Raw genomic sequence first — 18,547 nt, 5'->3', positions numbered from 1 at the left:
ACTTGTATTAATAAGCGGAAAATTCAGAGAAAAATATGCTAGGCTTCAGCTGAATCCTGCAACGAACCCGCAAAAACAGCCGCTATACAAGTTTCTACGGATCATACATACCTATACAGCAATAATGCCGGAATCTGTGAGAGGTCGAAAGCCGAAATCATGTGACTCTTGCCGCAAGAAGAAGGTAAAGTTACCGTCCAACGCCATCATCATTTCCTGGAAACAAAGTGCCCATTCTTCATCTTGGGACGTTTTTATCATATGAATTTGGTGTTTTTATATGTGCATGACTTATTTAAATCTGTTAGATCCATTGTGATAGAGCTGTACCTCGATGCGACTACTGCAAGCATCACAATTTGTCTTGCTCTTACGAACAAGCGGCCAAGGCAAGAGATTCTGCGTCAAGGTAAATAATTTCGTCATGAATCCTGCCTGCGGAAGACATTATCTCAAGCAGCCATTTACAATGCAGCTTTGCAGGTCGTTGGTGGCAGTATTGGAGTGAATTTTGCCCATTGTTGATCGTTGAGGAGTAACCGAATTGATAGATCTTCGAATGTTTCACCGCCAAGTACTCAGGTGTCTGGACCGGGACGTTATAAAGAAGCGTTGGGCGATTCCAATTCAGATTGTAAGTTCCAATACTGCTCCTACGTTGTAACGAGACCAGTTCTTGAACTCACGCCCATTTCCTTGTAGCCCCAGACTCTTCCGATGCACCATGTCATCATTCCTATCTAGAAGGCCTTCAACTCTTGAATGGTCTACCATTCTTCAGCGACGTTGGCCAAAACTGGATTCAGCTTGCTACTGGATCGACCCTTACGAACAGATTCCTCCCAAGTTATCAACAGACCTCGCCTTGTAGTCCTCGATCTTCATCTTCAGACAACTTGCACCCTGTGACCTTCAATGGAATAAAGGACTTTGCTATCGAATTTACTTCATCTGCACAGTTCCTTGTCTTTCCAACCTTTAGTCTCCATCGTTTCGTCTCCACGACATTACCTCTTGCATACAAAGATACTTTCAACACCGCAGTCAGATACGGTGGTATAACTAGTGCTAGAGCTTGCGTGCGGGCCATGCTGTTGACTAGCGATATCTTCGGTCCCGATGTTGCAGAGGCTGGCGCGCTTGTTCCAAGAGACTATGTGAGGGACATTGAAGCGTCGTTGCCGGTGATATTACGAGAGATGACGATAGATGGTTTCGAAGCTTTGACGATGCTGGTGAGCAAATTCATAAACAACCCTGAACAATATGAAGACGACTGTCATACTAACCTCGGAGAAGACTATATATAAATACTTCGTCGGAGATCTTCAATCAGCGTCATTCTTGCTCTCAATCGCAGCCAGGATGATCTTTAAGCTCGGCGCTCACATCGCACCTTCAATGACAGAACCATACGACAAAGGAAACACCAGCCATCACAAACGCGACCTTTTCTGGGTCTGCTATTGCATGGACAAAGATCTATGCCACAGGATCGCCCAGCCACCTGCCATCAATGATGCCCATTGCGACCTATCTCCCCCCCCAAATTATGCCGAGAAGCAAAACTCCAACATCCTCAGCCTTGGCGAATTTTCTCCATACAATCCTACAACTGTACCGCTGTACCCGTGGGATATCCGGTTGTCCATCATAAAGTCTCGAATACACGACGATCTCTATTCGATGAGCGCGCTAAGGCAGCCCGAAGCTGAGATTCTGAGACGCATTCGGTATTTGGATGAGGAATTGGAGGTTTGGCGCCTTACTTTACCTCTTGATCATCGGCCGACGCTATCCTTCTTGGACAAGACTCCTGTGGATGCGCACACAAATACACAGGCGATAATGCTTCGTCTCTCGTATCATCACTGTGTCATCTCAATTCACAAAGCTCGATGCAGGATATTCAGTCCTGCCTCTGGTCTGATCGGAGACGGCCACGAGGCGAACTTGCAATTATTGGTTGATGCTTCCAAGTCAATCTTGACGTACCTGGAGAAGGCTTTGCCAGTTGTAGCTCACGAATGCTTTTGGTAAGTTCATCTTCAATTATTTAGCACTTCACACTCTGTTATTCTCTAAATGCTGACCATGATCAAGGATAATCCTTTTCTATCCCATGACAGCCATCTTTACAGTATTTTCCATCGCAGTTGTCAATACCCAAACAAATTCGGTTTACAGCAACTTGTCACTTCTACAAGATTTCACAAGAGTGATTCGACAGATTCCTATTCGGAGACTGACCGTGGCAGAGGTTTCTCACTTGGCGTTTATTGAAGACCTTGTAGCAGAGATGAGCAGATTGATGGTTGCTGCAGGTCAGAAAGAGGGGTACCCACTGTGATCTTGAGAACAAGTACCACCAACATCAGATTGAGAAGACAAACAATACAGACTGTTGAGGGCCTCAAACTAAACTCCGATAGCATTCAGGATGTTTTTACGGTGTTTAGCTATATCCGAAACCTGATAATGATAATTACTGTTGAGCTGAGAAATCTCAAACTATATCCGTCAGGAAGTCCGTGTTAAGTCCCTCGCAGCGGACAAGTACAATTGTCCGGGATGCAACCATGTAAAGAAGCCAATCAAGAGCCAGACTCTCCATCACAATCTAACTTTAATTGGTTAAATATGCACTGTCAGCATTTCAAAGGATCGTGTTGATCATATTGAGTTGAATGGCTTACTTTGTGCATAGCATCAATTCGATTTGGTTGGAACTTCTGTAATTGTCTCTTGCAATATAAGTTTGAGTGGTTTCCCATCAAAAAACAATATGAATACCTCACATCATCATCTGTTCCTGCACTCTACAACTAGCTCAATTGAGATATCAAGCTTCTGAATCAAGACTACTTCGACTCTAATCAACACCACCATATCTTTACCATGGAATTTCCCAACACTCCCTTCATTGGCGGCGCAGCTGATATCCCCGTCAACTCCCCTTCCCCTATCGTGTCCTTCACGCCTGTTACTCTCCCAGCTCAAGACCGCAGAGTTCCTCTCGATATTAAGATCACGGCTCCCGCCACATGTTCTAATCTACCCATCATCCTCCTCTCTCACGGCCATGGCCCAAGCAACTACCTCTCCTCGCTCAAAGGGTACGGACCCGTCGTCGATTGGTGGGCTAGCCACGGTTTTGTGGTAATCCAGCCAACCCACCTGAGCTCCAGACAGCTAGGCTATCAACTCTCCGGTGAGAACATCAGGGAGCTTTTTATGGATGAGCGAGTGAAGGATATGCATCGTATTCTTGACAGTATTGACACTATCGAAGAAACTGTGTCTTTCATCAAGGGCCGTCTTGATAGAGAGAATATCGTTGTTGCTGGTCACTCCCTTGGCTCTTTGACAGCCAACATCCTTCTTGGTGCTGTCAACACCGACCCTCGTGACGGCGAAAAGATGAATCTCGCGGATTCTCGCATCAAAGCTGGTTTCATCATGGGCGCCCTTGGCAACGGAACAACCGATATGTCCGAAGCTGGTTCTACCATGATGCCATTCTACAACATCGATTTCTCCAGCATGAAGAAACCGTGCCTTGTAGCATGGGGCGACTCAGATGTGAGCCCTCACTTGACATCTCGTGGCGCAGACTGGCACGCCGACCCATACACAGGGTCACCCAGCCCCAAAGCCTCCTTTGAGATCAAGGGTGGGAAGCATGGTTTCGGTGGTGTGAGCGGCTGGGATGCGTTGGAGTGCCAGGATGAGAGTGCTGAGAGGCTTGCCACTGTTCAGAGGGTCAGTTGGGCATTTTTCCGAAGCCAGCTGTACCCTGGCGATGATTCTTGGGAGAATGCAAAGAAGGCTATTGGACAGCACGCAGATATTGGAAAGATTGAAGAGAAGTAGTGGATAACAATTTGATATCAATGGTCATTCGGTTACATATATAGTAATATTGAACTCTGGTTAATTGACAGTCTCATCAAACGCTATGTTGACTATCGAGGAGCAAAAACATATTGTACATTACACTAAACTATGAACAAAAGCACTGTCAAAAATCTCTGATTCGGCTTTCTCTCCTGTCAAGACCTATTCGTCACGCCTCCAGTTGCTCCTGCATAAGAGGATGTGTATCGTTCTCTTGATGCATAGCCTGGCGTTTCATACTATCCAAGATGATCTCCTTCACATTTGACTCATGCACCGTAGTGGTAAAGAATAAGGAGTACACCGCTGTAAAATCCCAAGGACGAAGTCTCTTCCACATAAGACGCATGGCAGTAGGACCCAACGGGATGAAATTTGGGAATGCGTAATGAAAGAAGAAGACCTGGTGATTCTCATTGTGGTGGGCGCGGTTGAGACCGGACTGCGAGTAGTTAATACTTGATTTTTAATGCTTATAAAAGGTTTACTTACTAGTGAAATACCGATAGTATCCCCAGTGAACTAATCCGGTCAGTGATTTGGCCTGTAGATCTTTGAGGGTACTCACAATATTGTTGTTCCAATGCAGGATCGAACTTCCAGGGAAATGTCCCCCAAGCTTGACCATAGTTACGCCAGGAAGGATATTCTGAGTGTCACCATCAAAGAACACTCTTCGATGCTCAGTATCCTCACGGTTCAGCCACTCCTGGTCCTCAGCAGCAAGATATACAGGACAATCAAACTCCTTAGCCCATTCCAGATGAGAGCTGTAGAAGTGAGGATGAGAAATTGCAATAGCCTTGAGGCCACCATGAGACTTGATGAACTGGATAGTCTCTTCATCCAGAAGGCTGATGCAGTCCCAAAGAACATTACCATGTTCGGTCTGGATGAAAACGGCACGTTGGCCAATAGCAATTTGAGGCTTCGAGAAGATTGACCAGATGCGACCGTCGTGCTCGTCCTGTTTGAACTCGTTTCTGTGGTTGGTTTGGAGCTTTTCAAGGGTGGTCCAAGATTGCCCTGATGGTGGGACAAATTGCCGGGGCTCCTGTTTTGTATCAGCCAACGTTGCCATTTGTGCTATTATATTTCAAGTCTACATAGATCATAGGAGAGTAGGAATACACACATTACACATGCGGCATGTTGGTGGTCTTTCGTCAAAAGGGATGTCAAACTGCGTTCCGCAAGTCACACAAAGAGACAAGTCTTTAGATGTAGCCATGATGAAAGTTGTCTTGATTGATGATGACAGGCAGATTTTACCAGTTGAAGGTGTGTTAATGATAGGATATGGAACGAAATACTTGCACGGGGATTTGTTCCCTTTTTATGTTCAACGACCCATTCCCATGACATAATTAACCTTAGATCCAAAAGATCCTCTGTTTTTCATTTTCAATACATTTGCAATGATTTCAAACCAATCGTGGCTTTTCGATCTACCAATCCTTCTTTTGTTCTGTCACTTTGAGTTTCGGGAATTATTACTCAGCGGGAAATCGAGGCCTGTACGGATGTGGGGAGTCGGAGTCGCCTCCACGAGATCGAGTGACGTCGGACTATAAACATTGAAAGACCGAAAGAGCGAAGGAATTTCGCGATGGGACTAGGAGCTATTCCACTTGATTACTCTGACCAATTCAATTTTCCGTCGGCGTATTATGTATTACGAACACCGATGGATCGTCCAGTATGCTGACCCATTGTCCAAGTGCATCGCCGATCTTTATCGGTCGCATCTGGTTTATGCTTGGAATCTCCGTCGTTGACACGCAATGCCAGTCGGTTCCTAACAAAAGCTAAGTGTGATATTAACACACTTCTTACTTCAAATGGTCAGTTAGGCGAGCATGGCAACTTCGCCGCAGGCTCCAAGCAATCAGGAGGCTCGGGCCAATATCTGACATAAGACAGAGATGCCAACAGTGAGGAAACAGGTCCTATCGCCAGGGTATCACGTCCTTGGAGCGGGGTAGCTAGATAAGCTTATTCAGACCTGGGTTCTTAAGAGCGAGCAATGCTGCTGCCGTCGACGCGGTTTAGCTGTCTCCGTCCTTTTATGTCTTTCCAAGATCCAGCTTCTGTCATTTTAAACCATCATGAGTAAGACCAAGCAACCTAGCTTCCCAGGTTTCTCCTCCCTATCAAAACGAGTTTTCATCCGCGATGGTGAAGATCTCGGAAGAAAGCAACCAACCCCAGGACATCCCCATACGGTTGTCGTGTACGGTTGGGGTGATGCACCTCCAAAACACGTCGCCAAATTCACGGACGGATATCGTAAACTCTACCCGAATGCAAAGCAAATTGCCATCCTCTCACCAATCAGCCAAGGCTTTTTTGATCATGTTTCCAAAAGAACACAAGACATGATGCCTGTCGTCAACGAGCTGTTCCAAAAAGAGAGAGCCAATTCATCTGACTTGATTCTACTCCATTGTTTGTCGAACTCAGGCGTTGGGAACTATTCATCTACATTGAATGCGTACAAAGAGCTTCACAATGCGCCGATGCCCCATGTATTGACAGTCTACGACTCGGCTCCTGGGCAGACCAAGCCCAACTGGTCCAACCTCAAACGATGGTCGAATGCCATGGCCATGGGCCCAGCAGCCAAACTCCCCTGGCCTTTCGTTATCACGCAATCTTTCTGTATTGGTTTCTTCATACTCATACATCTATTCGACTTCATAGCCGGTCGAGAATCATCTCCCAAATTTTGTGAAAGACTGTTCTTTGATGAAAAGTGGGAGACTAAGGACAGTACAAGGTTGTTCCTATATGGGAAAGAAGATATTCTGATCCCGGCAGAGCATATAGAAGAGCACATTGCCAATGGAAAAAGGCTCGGGTATAAAACCGAGAGTCAGATTTTCGAAAGTGGCCATGTGGATCACATGAGAAAGAGTCCAGGGAAATACTGGGAGGCGATTGACAGCACTTGGAAACGGGCCATAACCGACCACTGAGTAAACATTGGTACAAAGCTTGTCACATTTATCTACTATAGATCTACTTCAATTTACCCCTGTTCTATATATGAGGCCTACTGTTCGAATTAAAGCCAAGATCATGTGCCGCAAAGCGTGCCCAACGGACATTGTCTCGTCGTCGAAAGATACGAGTGTAGAGCCATGAGCAGGTGATAACAAGAAACGTGAGGACAGCCGTTATAGTGATATAAACTTTCCAGTTGTTGTCTCCTTGGAACTCAAAGAGGTTTGTGGTCCATAAAGTCTGGCATTTATTAGAATGTGAAACTTTGGAACAAAAGGTCAAGAATCATTACTTACAGCGACTAAGGTTGAAGGCAAAAATAGCAATGTCAATATCGCAATACCTTTCAGCGTTCTGCTATCATTGGCCTGCAGTCCAGCAATAGCTAAATTAACTCTACTGTCTTTCTGGGCTATTAAACTCGACGACTGCAGATAATCAATAATATCAGCTCAGAAGCTCTCGACAAAATCGGCTCCAGGGAGGTTTCTTACCGCAGCGATCTGACTGGAAAGCCTTTGCTTCAGTTCAGATACGCGATCTGACAAAGGAGTCAACCGCTCCAAAATGGCTTTGAAACTGCTATTCAGTTCCGATCTTCGACGCGGGGATGGGGAAGTCATTACAAGACCTTTCCGTAGGCCATCTGTCTCATTAATGATCTCCAAGCAACTATCTCCGAATCTGAATGCATATGCTAAGACCGTGCTGCTGTGACATAGCTCAAGATTAGTCGCATGGAGTTGATGGAGAAAACTCTCGACAGTCGACATTAACTTTACTTCATGCGACTGAATGGAACCTGCTCTCCAATCTGGGTGCGTCATGTTTGTCACTGTCTCTATTAAGGCGACTTGGTTCCAAATCTTGGCAATCCATGTAGTCCATCGCTCGTATCGATTCTCGTAGACAATTGATAGAAAGTGAAGAGGATGGACCCTCAACAGGTCAATATTAGCTATACATCGTGACCGAATATCTGTGGCATCACTCGGTTGGGTTGCGCTCATGAACACAAAGCAGTTTAGAGATGCAAGGTGTATCCTCATGGAGCAAATGAGCGAATTGCTGTTCTTTGGACATCGAAAGATGATATCTATCAAGGGATCAATGGGTCATTCACTAGGACATTGCGCATTCTTTGGGAAGCCTTGGGTTTGATATGCTTACTTAGATGCGTAGGGGTTATATCATCCTCATCGTACTGAACGTAGGTTGAGATGAATGGTAGCCAGGTAGTGAAGAGCCTGTCTGATTGAGATCTATTGAACTTGGCTACATCAACAATGCGGTTCAGGCTAGTCCTGCGAAGTTGTAAAGCGCGCCGAGCAGTGGTAGGGTCTCCAAAGGTAGTTCTACCTAGATGTCAATAAGCGGAGATGCAACTCGGTATAAAATTCCTTACACAAGAACGAATTTGCGGCATTCAAACCCCGATTCCTTTGTCTTCTCAGGTATGTCCCAGAAAGTTTCCTACATGAAGATTCCAGATATTTAGACACAGTTTGCAGACCAACTAGGCGAATTACCCACCAGGGTAGCAAGTCGGGGTTTGAGAGTGGCATCATCATATACTTCGTCTTGGAAGCCTAATACATTCATGTCCCATATCTGAGCGGCAGTGTTTTCGGTAGTAAAGATACCATTTTGTATTTTTACCTCATTCACTGGGTGCATCTCTCTGCGATAAAGCTGTTCTAGTTGGAACGACATTACAAATGCAGATAGCGTTGAAAGGTTCCTATGACGATGATGGTTGCGATTCGTGAAGGCCCGTTGCGAAGAGGGAGAGAGAAAAAAAAGGGTTTAATGAGAGTGAGCGAAAGCAAGTATTTTACAACCTTGAGGAAAGCAAAGGCTGAGTCATTTTACAATAAATCCGCATGCCGTGCCAACACAGCCGTGTTTTTAAGCACCTACTAACGTGGGGGGACTAACGATTAGTGGATTGATTGGTGGTTTACTACAGCAGCTGATACAATTTATGCAGTGGTTGCATATCGGGTCTTGCGGCTGGAAAGGCGCAGCGCAATAAGACTCCATTTTCATGTATAAAGAAACAACAATCATTACCAAAAGCGGTTTGCTAATTGCTTGTTTATTTATTGGGACGTTGGATACCACCCTGTCAATGGGCGATTGATGCCAGTCAGTTTCTTCTCCCCCACATTGCAGTACATCAATCAAACATCATGTTTTGAGGTCACACAGAAGAGAGCATATGCCATATAAACGAGAAATAATACGGATATAAGAGATTGAACCAATTCATGTGATATCATAACGCCGTAACAATGATGTGCTGTGCTAGTCTAAAACAAACAACAAATATCTACAGATAGTAAATGACACGACCCTCAAACAGCCTTCTGGCTGTTCGCGAAACAGCACAGCTGGCAATCTCGTCATTGCCCTTCTTCTCCACAAGCACGGGGATAGTTCCCTTGCCGTGCTCAATCAGTACTTGTCTCTTGTTTAACATATTCTCTCGCTGGTCCTCTTGCGACACGGGCGATGGTGTTCGCTCAGGTGTAGGGGGTCCTTCAACCATGGCTGATAGCTCTGCGGCGATGGTACCCTGGATGCTCACTGCTGAGCCAAGGCAGACGGCGCCTGTGAGTTGGAAACTGGGGTGGGGAAGACCCATGGAGTAAGACAGGACGAAGATATCGGGGGTCTTGCCGTCGGGGGATCGCTTTGGTGGAGAGAGGATAGCGATCTTAGGAGTACCGCGTGTTAGACCAGCGGCCTTTGTACTTGTCGCAAGTCCCATTGCCACGGCAGCTTGGCATCGGATGGTCTCAACGAGAGCATGCTTTGTCTCGGGGGAATCATCGGACTTGAGAAGCTCAGAAACAGATGCAGCGTTGACCATGACGAAGGGGTTGGCAGCGTCAATCAATGTGGCGCGAATCTTGAAGGGTGCGATATTGGGCAACAGAGCTGAGGGGTCAACCTCGAGCCAGTCTTGCTTCTTGCCTGTAGGGAACAAGCAGCCGACCATGCTACCAGCGGGATCGACGAAAGCGCACTTGACTTCACTACCGGAGGTCTTAACACCGGGAATGAAGAAGTCACCATCCTCCTTAAAGTCGCCATTTCGATCTAACTCGACAGCCTCGACAATGATTCGGCTGGTGTTTGTGTTGAAGATTCTGACATCAACCTTTGTTTGTCCTGGCTGAGGAGTAACAAGACGCTCTTGAACAGCAAAGGGGCCAACACCGGAGCTCATGTTTCCACAGTTGCCGGAAAAGTCGACGGACTCTTTGCCGACAGCGACTTGGACAAAGGTAAAGTCGACATCAGCATCCTCGCGTTCTGAAAGAGCAATTACAGCAACCTTCGAAGTCGTTGATGAACCACCGCCAACACCGTCGACCTGCTTGACGTCGTTGTTTCTTGATCCAAGAGCTGAGATCAGGTGTGGAGCCCACTCAGATTCCTTCTCGGGAAGGTCTTTGCGGTGGATGAAGAGACCCTTTGATGTACCTGCGCGCATGAGCACGCATGAGAGGGCATGTCGAGTGGGACAGGGCTCCTCAACCTGGGGTTGAACCTGGATAGCCATCGTGATTGTAGTATAGTGTAGTTGGGTATCCAAGTAGTTACAGTATAGTGTTGTTGAGTGTTGATGTATAATTATATAAGTAAAACAAATAAACACCATATACATCAATCGAGAAAGATACGAATGACTGAAAGAAAACAAGACTTAAATAAATCTTGCTTCGGGGAACAAATTCGCCATTTCTCGGGCTTGGTATTGTCAACGGGCATTGGCAGTGGATGAATTACATGGTTCTTACTCCCGGAGTGTCATTCCCCGGGAAGGGACGAGAATCTGTGGATATGCCATGCAATGCCGTGGAAGAAATCCGGTGCCAAGTTCCCGTTATTTTGCTGATGCTACACTGTTGTTACGGAGTCGCAGTCCCGCGGGAAGAGCAGAAAGACGGGAACGGATGAAAAGCGGTTAGTTTATCGACCCATGTATTGAAACTCTCCAGAATTGGAGCCGTTGAATCCGAAAATCGGGTCTTCCAAAAAGGCAGCATCTTGATTGGATGGCCAATATGTCTGCTGTTGTTGTTGCCATGAATTCCCATTCTCCATCTCGGCAGCTGTTGCCGGGACCGACACATTTGGAGTCATTAGGCCAGGATTCATTCCCGTGGGAAAGTTATTTGCGGGGAAATAGACAGGTTGATGTTGTTGCTGGTGGAGATAATGCTCCCCATCAGCCTGCTGCGCCATTTTTGGAGGTTGCTGCTGCTGTTGATGCTGGAATTGGGCATGGGAGTGCGGATACGGTCCAACTTGGTTCGAGTTCGCTCCGTATGCGGTTGGTTCGTTATTGAAGTCGCTTTGTTGATTGTCTCGGAGGAAGCTCTGGATGATACCGTCGATGTTGATCCAGTCTGATCCGGGTGAAGGCACAGCACTGTTGGGACTTAATTCGACAGTGTGCATTTCCTGACTGGAAGGTGTACTGTTGTTGTTCCGAGGATTGGCGTTATTCGGTAGACCTTCATAGTTATTGTTGGGTTGGTTGGAGATACGCTGTTGTTGTTGCTGTGGCTGTTGATCCCGCGTTCGTGTGACTGGTTCAGCATCTAATGCGTCATCTGGAATGTCTTCTACCACAACACCATACTTGCTCATAAGCCTGTGGATAATAACCGCAGCCTTTTGTACCGCCGAATTGGTCTCTTGGTTTTCTTTAAAGACAGCCAGACATGTCATGAGATTGGCATAGGCTGTGGAGCCCTTTCCGTTTTTCGCGGCGATACGACAGTGGATTGTAGCAGCCACATATGTCGCGTAAGAGATGAGGTACGGTGCGCGGCGAACTGAAAAGGCGCGGTGATAGGCGCGTAGAAGAGTGCATATGCTGGATGCCGCGGCGGAGCATTTCATAACCGAATCAACCGAGATAGAACGGAAAGTGTTGTACAAATGACCATCGGCAACAAAGGGTCGATGAAGAAGTATTACAAGGACATAATACATGGCACTAGATAATCAGTCAGACATGGTCAAACATCAGCCGTGGGAAGTAAACTTACTGAAGACTCAAGACATGAGGCGGGGGCACTTCAGCGCCAGGCTGGCTCGCTGCTTCAGGCTTGAGATGATCAGGCAGCCCATCTTGCCATTCACGTAGCTTGCGCTGCAGCTTGTCCAGCATGGTGGAAAGCTCACCTGGGTTCTGATCTGTTGTCCGCACAGTGTAGATGCAGCTCATGATGTCGCTCATTACGATGGACAACTTGCACAAGGCAGTGAAGGTCGAGATGCTGTAGGCCGGTGAACCTGAGTACTCGTTCTTGGATGTCGAGTACGCAAAGGGTTGCCAGAATTCTAGCTCCGAGTATGTGTCGACGAACTTAATGGGGACCATGGCGTCTGCTTCTTTGAGAGTGACAGGACGCCCTTGGTACAGACTTTGGATCTTGTCGACCACTGTGATGAGTTAGCATTGATGGGCTCAATGGAGGAGAATGGAGACGACATACCGAAAGCCCCCCAAAATACTCGACGACGAATTTCGAGGTCTTCATCTGAAAAGATATGCGAATTTGTCAAGTCGACATGAAGGCCGAGATCGATCAGCATGCGAAACGCGAGTCCAGCATACAACCACGCAGCACTTCTCTCATCACCAAGTGCAAACAACGAATTGGTCATAACAAGCAGCGCCTGGATAGTAGTGATATCGCTCCTGTCGAGCGAACCGCCCAACAGCTCACGCACCCTCTCGCGATACCTCCATCCCGCGGTGCGCACATCGTTTCTGTCCTTACGAACCTCGAGGCGCGGGCTGAACTTTGATGAACCAAAGTAGATGGCGTTGAGTAAAAGCTTGGAAAAGTAGGGTCCACCACTGGCCATGTCCCGCATAAAGGCTGGCCGATAGGTAATCAAGAACGAGTGGTGTTGTCGGTTCCAGTGGAGCGAGAGGAGATGCATTCCCAAGTCAGGATCGACGCCGTCAAAGTCGAGCTGGCCCTTGCTGTAGTGAATGTCCTCCAATTGGCCTGAGTCAATTATCGCACGTTAGTTTATCTCTTAACTATCTCGAGTATAAAGGGAGGTACCCACGTTGCTTGGCCGCCTCTGCGATAAGACCACGTTCTACCCAGTGGTCCGGCATTCGCGGATTGCTCTCCTGCTCTACAGGCCGCTCTTGGTCTTGAGCATTATCTTCAAACAGCGCGCTGGTACGGCCATGATAACTCGATTCGCCATTGGCTAGGACAAGAAGACGGGCAACACCTGGATCCATGGGTCGTGAGGAAGAGTCTGGGGCAGGTTCATTCCAGGATTGTTGTCGAGGAGCAGTTGCAGGCTTTGTGCCACCACTACTGCTACTACCCTTACCGCGGGTACCATCATGGCTCTTTCTTCTTGCTTGCTGACTACTACATTCATCTGGCACTGCGGCTGCTTCACTTTCACCTGTCACGGACGAGGCTGACGCTGGTGCTGCCACCTCGTTGAACTGCCGGACTAACCCGCTAGCGCTGGCACATGGAGACACAGTCCGAGCCTTGACACTGACACTACGGTTTTTGGTCTTAAGACGCTGATGTCTCTGCCGTCCTTCCGCTTTATTGGCGTCGGGAACAGGTTCATAGACGCAGTCTTTTTCGTATGTCTGACAATTGATGCATGACGGGCGTTGGCCGTTGCATTTGATCTATGGTTGGTTGAGTTAGTCCCGCGGGAAGATTCATCATGGGACATTGTGCATGTGAGGGGATGATATAGATAGGTGTGGCCTTGACAGGCATGGGGAAGAAGAGGAGAATTGAAAGGGAAAGATGGGGTAATGAATGATTAGTCATATACCTTTCTTTTGCGACAAAAGGTGCATGCTTCAGTTGCACGCCTACGGATGCGGGTAGAAGGCTGAGGGTCTGGCATAGTCTGGTTGATCTTGGGTCCTTTGCTTGGTGGGAAGAGGGAAGAAAAGAGGGAAGAAAGCAGCCACGGGAAGAGACGGGAAGACCTATTTTTCGCCCATTTCATCGGTTCCACTATTGATCCGCGGCTCTGTTTACGGTTAAGCGCGAGACAATCCTCTCTCTCCAACTATTTCGTTACTGCTACAACTTCTTCACTACCCGTCTGTAAGCTTCCGTTCATTCCCTTCCCCATGGGATGAAACCAGTAATTAATTCAACTAATAGCAAATTAGTGGATCTTGCTTTCGTTATCTTTTGAGGCTCAAACTACACTCGGGCGTTGCATGAACGAGGCGCTTCATTGAATAACCGGCTTATTTACCTCGTCTATTCCCCCGCCTATTTTTTATTAGTTCCCGTTTTTTTCCTGTGACCGTAATCTTTTTTTGGCCAGGATCTATTATTGTACATTGTATATTCCCCTCACCACCTTCATTTCAGCCTCACAGGAATTCATCCACCAACAAAACAAGAGACAGCCAAGATGGACACCGTACAACAACCCATTGCTCAGCAATCGCCCAAACAATTGACTGAACCCAAGGTTACGCCCCAACAAAAGAAGAAGATCACACCCGGTATCTCTCTAGCTGCTGGTGCTGTCGCTGGTGGTATTGAAGCCACCATTACATACCCCTTTGAGTGGGCAAAGACTGTCGCTCAATTAGGCGCAAAGCAACCTGGTGTCAAGACAGCTGCATCACCTTTTGCTGTCATTGGAACCACTATTCGTTCTGATGGAGTTCGCGCCATCTACACCGGATGCTCTTCATTGATTGCTGTATGTATCGCAATATCTACCTGCTGTCCAATTATGTCTAATCTGTTGAACAGGGAACTGCTGCCAAGGCTGGTGTTCGTTTCTTGACTTTTGACACAGTCAAGGCTCAATTGGCCGACTCAAATGGAAAGCTCACCCCAGGAAAGAACATTCTCGGTGGTATGATTGCCGGTGCTGTCGAGAGTGTAACTGTTGTTACACCTACTGAGCGTATCAAGACTGCCCTGTAAGAAGCCCTCGTGATACTGTCCGTGGCGAAACAAATACTAATAAATTTCAGAATTGATGATGCGCGATCAGGAGCCAAGCGTCTCAATGGTGGTTTCCATGCTCTTCGCACAATCGCTGCTGAGCGAGGTATCCGCGAGATCTACCGTGGTCTCACCTCCACAACCCTCAAGCAATCTGCCACATCTGGTGTGCGAATGGGTTCTTACAACATCCTCAAGGAGTTTGTTGGCCCTGATGCCAAGAATCCTTTCATCACTTTCGGAATTGGCGCCGTGGCTGGTGTCATCACTGTTTACGCGACACAACCTTTTGACACCATCAAGACAAGATCTCAATCTGCCAAAGGTGTCTCTATGGGCGAGGCCTTCCAGGCTGTGATCCGCGATGGAGGCGTGAGGGCTTTCTGGAGTGGAAGCACCATGCGATTGGGGAGATTGATTCTGAGCGGTGGTATTGTTTTCACAGCTTATGAGAACATCGCTGCACTCTTGATGGGTGGCAAATAAATGATACAAACGTATATGATGAGGGAGGGAAAACAAAGGGTAGCATTGGATGATATCACAGCATTTTAGGGTGTTCCAGGTGTTAGTTTCATTTCCCAAAAATGGCATTGCATTAGTTTGTTTATATTGGATAGAATGAATTTACGCATATATCGAAAATTCGCCGTATAATTGGTATCTTTACATGATCAATTAGGTATATGACGTGCAACTTATTGGTGGACCTTCAGCAACTCCAGGGCATAAGAAAAGTTGGCTGCTTGAGGGATAGGAGACAAAATTAGTAGGTTATTTTATGCTGTTTAGGCCATGAGTTTAGGTTGTTTATTTTTGTATCCTAAGCCTAAGATGCCATCTTTTTTAATACTTAGTAAAATGAATTGTCTTAGTAGTATTTATGATAGTATCGACTTTTTCAGATTGAACAATTTATAACACCAAAAAATCTACTCGATAATTATACTTTTGATAATCAATTTTGAAACAGGGGATTTGTTGCTTGAGTTGACATTAAGCTCGTGACGTCGCGGTTTAGTCATCGTTGAAAAGTAAAAGGCATAACAATAACAATAATAATGATAAAAAACTAAAAAACGTCTCAAAGTACTTCTTTGATCCTGATATGACTTATATGTCGGGATCTCCTTGTAATTAAGCTTCAAAATTAAATGTGCGTTGTCTAATTTAGTGTCAAATTACCCTGCATTCAAAATGGAGTTTACTTCACGCGTGGTTACAGTGCGTTTACGATCGGCGTTACCCATAAAAAACGGTAAAATAGGGATATAACCTTGTAATTAAGCTTCTATGCCAATACCTTCCCCCACAATATCGTCGATGCCATGAATTGATCGGCATTCTCTCAGCATTGGCAAAAGCTTTGTTCTTCTCTTGCCCTTGGCATTCATCTTGGTATTGCAGAGTTACCTTCAGATACCAGATACAGCAAAACATTTGACTCCAATTCCCTGTTTAAGCTTAATCTTCACCTCCCGCGCTTCCCGTACGACATCGCTTACCACATCTTTCGTTTATCCTCCCCAAAAGTGAGATAAATGCCCCTCAAAAACCGGGAAGGCCTTGGCATTCTAGTCCCGCGGGAATCCCCACGATGCAAAGGTGACAATAGTTTGGTCTAGTCTCCCCAGCTTTGAGAGGTCTTCCCCGCAAAGACAGTCTAACCGCACGATTCGAGGCCTTCGAAAGCTGGGTTCTCCGTGTCTTGGCAGTTAAGCTTAACCAAGCTAGTTCGAACCTTAACGATGGGTGGGAGGAAGGGCGAGAACCTGGACGCTCTGACGGAATTTTTCCTTTGCTTCTTCTCGGAAATGTTCAGCCAAGGAAAGACTCTACTCTCCAAGTTTGCGCCAAGCCGTGTATATAAGCTGAGCATCCTTCTACCCCAGAATTTGAAACAGCAGATCTCACTCTCCAGACACTCAAGCAGCATCTTCCTGGTCTCTACATACACTCTTATCTTTACAACTCTTCTCTCTAATTGGTTGCTTAACGCAAGTCGCCACTATGACTGCTGCCACAAACACCAACAGCGACCATGACGTCCGCGACGAAAAGCTCGAGCTTGCTGAGGTCGAGGTGGCCGAGCATACTCGCGGTAACATTCCTCCTATTGAGATCCAGGCTCGATTCCCTCTTCTGAGGGATCTGTCCGAGACTCAGATGACCGCTCTGAACAAGAGCGTTCTCAGAAAGGTTGATTGGCACATGATGCCTTGTGTCACTCTCATGTTCCTCATGAAGTAAGTCAATACGTACTAGGCCCTATGAAACTCAATGGCTAACAAACTTTACTCAGCTACCTCGACCGAATCAACGTTTCCAACGCTCGTCTCGCCGGTCTTCAGGAAGATCTCAACATGACCGATACAATCTGGAACACTGGTATCTCTACATTCTACGTCGGCTATCTCATCGGCCAGCTCCCCGGTAACCTCATCATGGCCAAGACGAACCCCAAGGTCTTCCTCCCCACTGTCATGCTCATGTGGAGTGCGGGAACCATCTGCATGCCCGCTATGACCAATGGTGTCGGATTCTGTCTCGTTCGTTTCTTTATCGGTTTGATGGAAGCTCCTTTCTTCCCCGGTCTGACTCTCATGACTTCTTCTTGGTACACAAAAGAGGAGAGCCCCTTTCGAATGGCTATCTGGCACGCTGGTAACACAATCTCCAACATCATCTCTGGCTTTCTAGCTGCTGCTGTCCTAGAAAATATGGACGGCGTTGCTGGCATGCACGCTTGGCAATGGTTCTTCCTCATTGAGGGTATCGTCTCCGTTCTCATTGCTATTGTCGCCTTCTTCGTTCTCCCTTCTTGGCCCAACGACACCAAGTTTCTTACCGAGCAGGAGCGCGAGATGGCTCAATATCGTATCCTCGTCTCCAACGGTGGTATCGATGAGAAGGTTGGTGGTACCTGGGATGGTGTCAAGGAAGCTGTTCGCGATCCCTTCACCTGGTACTTCTGCCTCATGCACTTCGCTCTCGTCACTGCTCAGAGCTTCAAGGATTTCCTCCCTTCCATCATGAAGACCTTTGGCTTCAATAAAATGACCACCTATCTCATCCAAGCTCCTCCTTACGCCCTTGCCTACATTGCTGCCTGTCTTATCGCTTGGTCTTGTGGCCACTTCATGGAGTCTACTTACCACATTGTCATTCCTATCATCCTCTCCGCTGCCGGTTGCGGTATCCTCATCGGTACCATCAACGTCGCCGCTCGCTACATCGGTATCATCCTCCTTGTCTGCGGTACCTACAACGGTCTCAACTTGCAGCTCTCTTGGGAAACCACTGTCGTGCCTGCTCCCCGTGCGAAGAAGGCCGCCCTCATCGCCATCGCCAACTGTATCAGCCAGGTTAGCCATTGGTTCAGCCCATACTTCTACCCTACAAGCCAGGAGCCTTTCTACCGCATGGCTGGTGGTCTCCTCCTTCTTGGATGCGCCCTGACTGTTCTTTCTGTTTTCCTCGTCCGATGGAGGGCGATCAAGCTCAACAAGAAGCTCGACGAGCAAGAGGGATGGACCGAGAACTCTGGTGTCGAGCGCGGCTGGCGTTACAAGTACTAAGTCTTGTATCAAGCAAGACTCGTGGGCGATTATGGTCGGGAAGGGTTTAATATGGCGACATCT

The 18,547-nt window shown here is 47.1% G+C and overlaps 9 protein-coding genes across 9 annotated transcripts; 5 read left to right on the top strand and 4 right to left on the bottom strand.

Annotated features, from left to right (window-relative positions):
• Window positions 1-469: 469 nt before the first annotated feature.
• On the top strand, window positions 470-2,350 carry FSST1_007725 (fungal specific transcription factor domain-containing protein; the record flags this gene model as incomplete). The annotated part of the gene is made up of 5 exons (XM_083224537.1): window positions 470-486; window positions 552-634; window positions 703-1,235; window positions 1,300-2,036; window positions 2,104-2,350. 5 exons carry the CDS (start codon window positions 470-472, stop codon window positions 2,348-2,350), a joined length of 1,617 nt encoding a protein of 538 aa, XP_083083686.1.
• A 548-nt stretch (window positions 2,351-2,898) lies between these two features.
• Window positions 2,899-3,873, top strand: FSST1_007724 (Alpha/Beta hydrolase protein; the record flags this gene model as incomplete). The annotated part of the gene is made up of 1 exon (XM_083224536.1): window positions 2,899-3,873. One exon carries the CDS (start codon window positions 2,899-2,901, stop codon window positions 3,871-3,873), a length of 975 nt encoding a protein of 324 aa, XP_083083685.1.
• A 193-nt stretch (window positions 3,874-4,066) lies between these two features.
• On the bottom strand, window positions 4,067-5,128 carry FSST1_007723 (uncharacterized protein; the record flags this gene model as incomplete). The annotated part of the gene is made up of 4 exons (XM_083224535.1): window positions 4,067-4,339; window positions 4,390-4,419; window positions 4,466-4,951; window positions 5,033-5,128. The coding sequence occupies 4 exons, from the start codon at window positions 5,126-5,128 to the stop codon at window positions 4,067-4,069; spliced, it is 885 nt and encodes a 294-aa protein (XP_083083684.1).
• An 877-nt stretch (window positions 5,129-6,005) lies between these two features.
• Window positions 6,006-6,875, top strand: FSST1_007722 (uncharacterized protein; the record flags this gene model as incomplete). Its single annotated transcript, XM_083224533.1, has 1 exon — window positions 6,006-6,875. One exon carries the CDS (start codon window positions 6,006-6,008, stop codon window positions 6,873-6,875), a length of 870 nt encoding a protein of 289 aa, XP_083083683.1.
• A 64-nt stretch (window positions 6,876-6,939) lies between these two features.
• Window positions 6,940-8,616, bottom strand: FSST1_007721 (uncharacterized protein; the record flags this gene model as incomplete). The annotated part of the gene is made up of 6 exons (XM_083224532.1): window positions 6,940-7,143; window positions 7,200-7,331; window positions 7,398-7,999; window positions 8,074-8,258; window positions 8,309-8,376; window positions 8,437-8,616. The coding sequence occupies 6 exons, from the start codon at window positions 8,614-8,616 to the stop codon at window positions 6,940-6,942; spliced, it is 1,371 nt and encodes a 456-aa protein (XP_083083682.1).
• A 619-nt stretch (window positions 8,617-9,235) lies between these two features.
• Window positions 9,236-10,474, bottom strand: FSST1_007720 (PrpF protein-domain-containing protein; the record flags this gene model as incomplete). Its single annotated transcript, XM_083224531.1, has 1 exon — window positions 9,236-10,474. The coding sequence occupies one exon, from the start codon at window positions 10,472-10,474 to the stop codon at window positions 9,236-9,238; it is 1,239 nt and encodes a 412-aa protein (XP_083083681.1).
• Window positions 10,475-10,884: 410 nt separating this feature from the next.
• FSST1_007719 (transcription factor domain-containing protein) lies at window positions 10,885-13,833 on the bottom strand (the record flags this gene model as incomplete). Its single annotated transcript, XM_083224530.1, has 5 exons — window positions 10,885-11,920; window positions 11,973-12,369; window positions 12,423-12,944; window positions 13,009-13,606; window positions 13,759-13,833. 5 exons carry the CDS (start codon window positions 13,831-13,833, stop codon window positions 10,885-10,887), a joined length of 2,628 nt encoding a protein of 875 aa, XP_083083680.1.
• A 525-nt stretch (window positions 13,834-14,358) lies between these two features.
• FSST1_007718 (mitochondrial carrier domain-containing protein) lies at window positions 14,359-15,392 on the top strand (the record flags this gene model as incomplete). The annotated part of the gene is made up of 3 exons (XM_083224529.1): window positions 14,359-14,655; window positions 14,709-14,881; window positions 14,936-15,392. 3 exons carry the CDS (start codon window positions 14,359-14,361, stop codon window positions 15,390-15,392), a joined length of 927 nt encoding a protein of 308 aa, XP_083083679.1.
• Window positions 15,393-16,916: 1,524 nt separating this feature from the next.
• FSST1_007717 (major facilitator superfamily domain-containing protein) lies at window positions 16,917-18,484 on the top strand (the record flags this gene model as incomplete). Its single annotated transcript, XM_083224528.1, has 2 exons — window positions 16,917-17,152; window positions 17,209-18,484. The coding sequence occupies 2 exons, from the start codon at window positions 16,917-16,919 to the stop codon at window positions 18,482-18,484; spliced, it is 1,512 nt and encodes a 503-aa protein (XP_083083678.1).
• Between the last annotated feature and the right edge of the window lie 63 nt (window positions 18,485-18,547).

Source organism: Fusarium sambucinum, chromosome II (assembly GCF_050947815.1).
Source record: "Fusarium sambucinum isolate potato_lamoka chromosome II, whole genome shotgun sequence".
Taxonomy (NCBI): domain Eukaryota; kingdom Fungi; phylum Ascomycota; class Sordariomycetes; order Hypocreales; family Nectriaceae; genus Fusarium; species Fusarium sambucinum.
The sequence above is the reverse complement of the archived record's forward strand: the minus strand, read 5'-3'. Positions and strand labels throughout refer to the sequence as shown.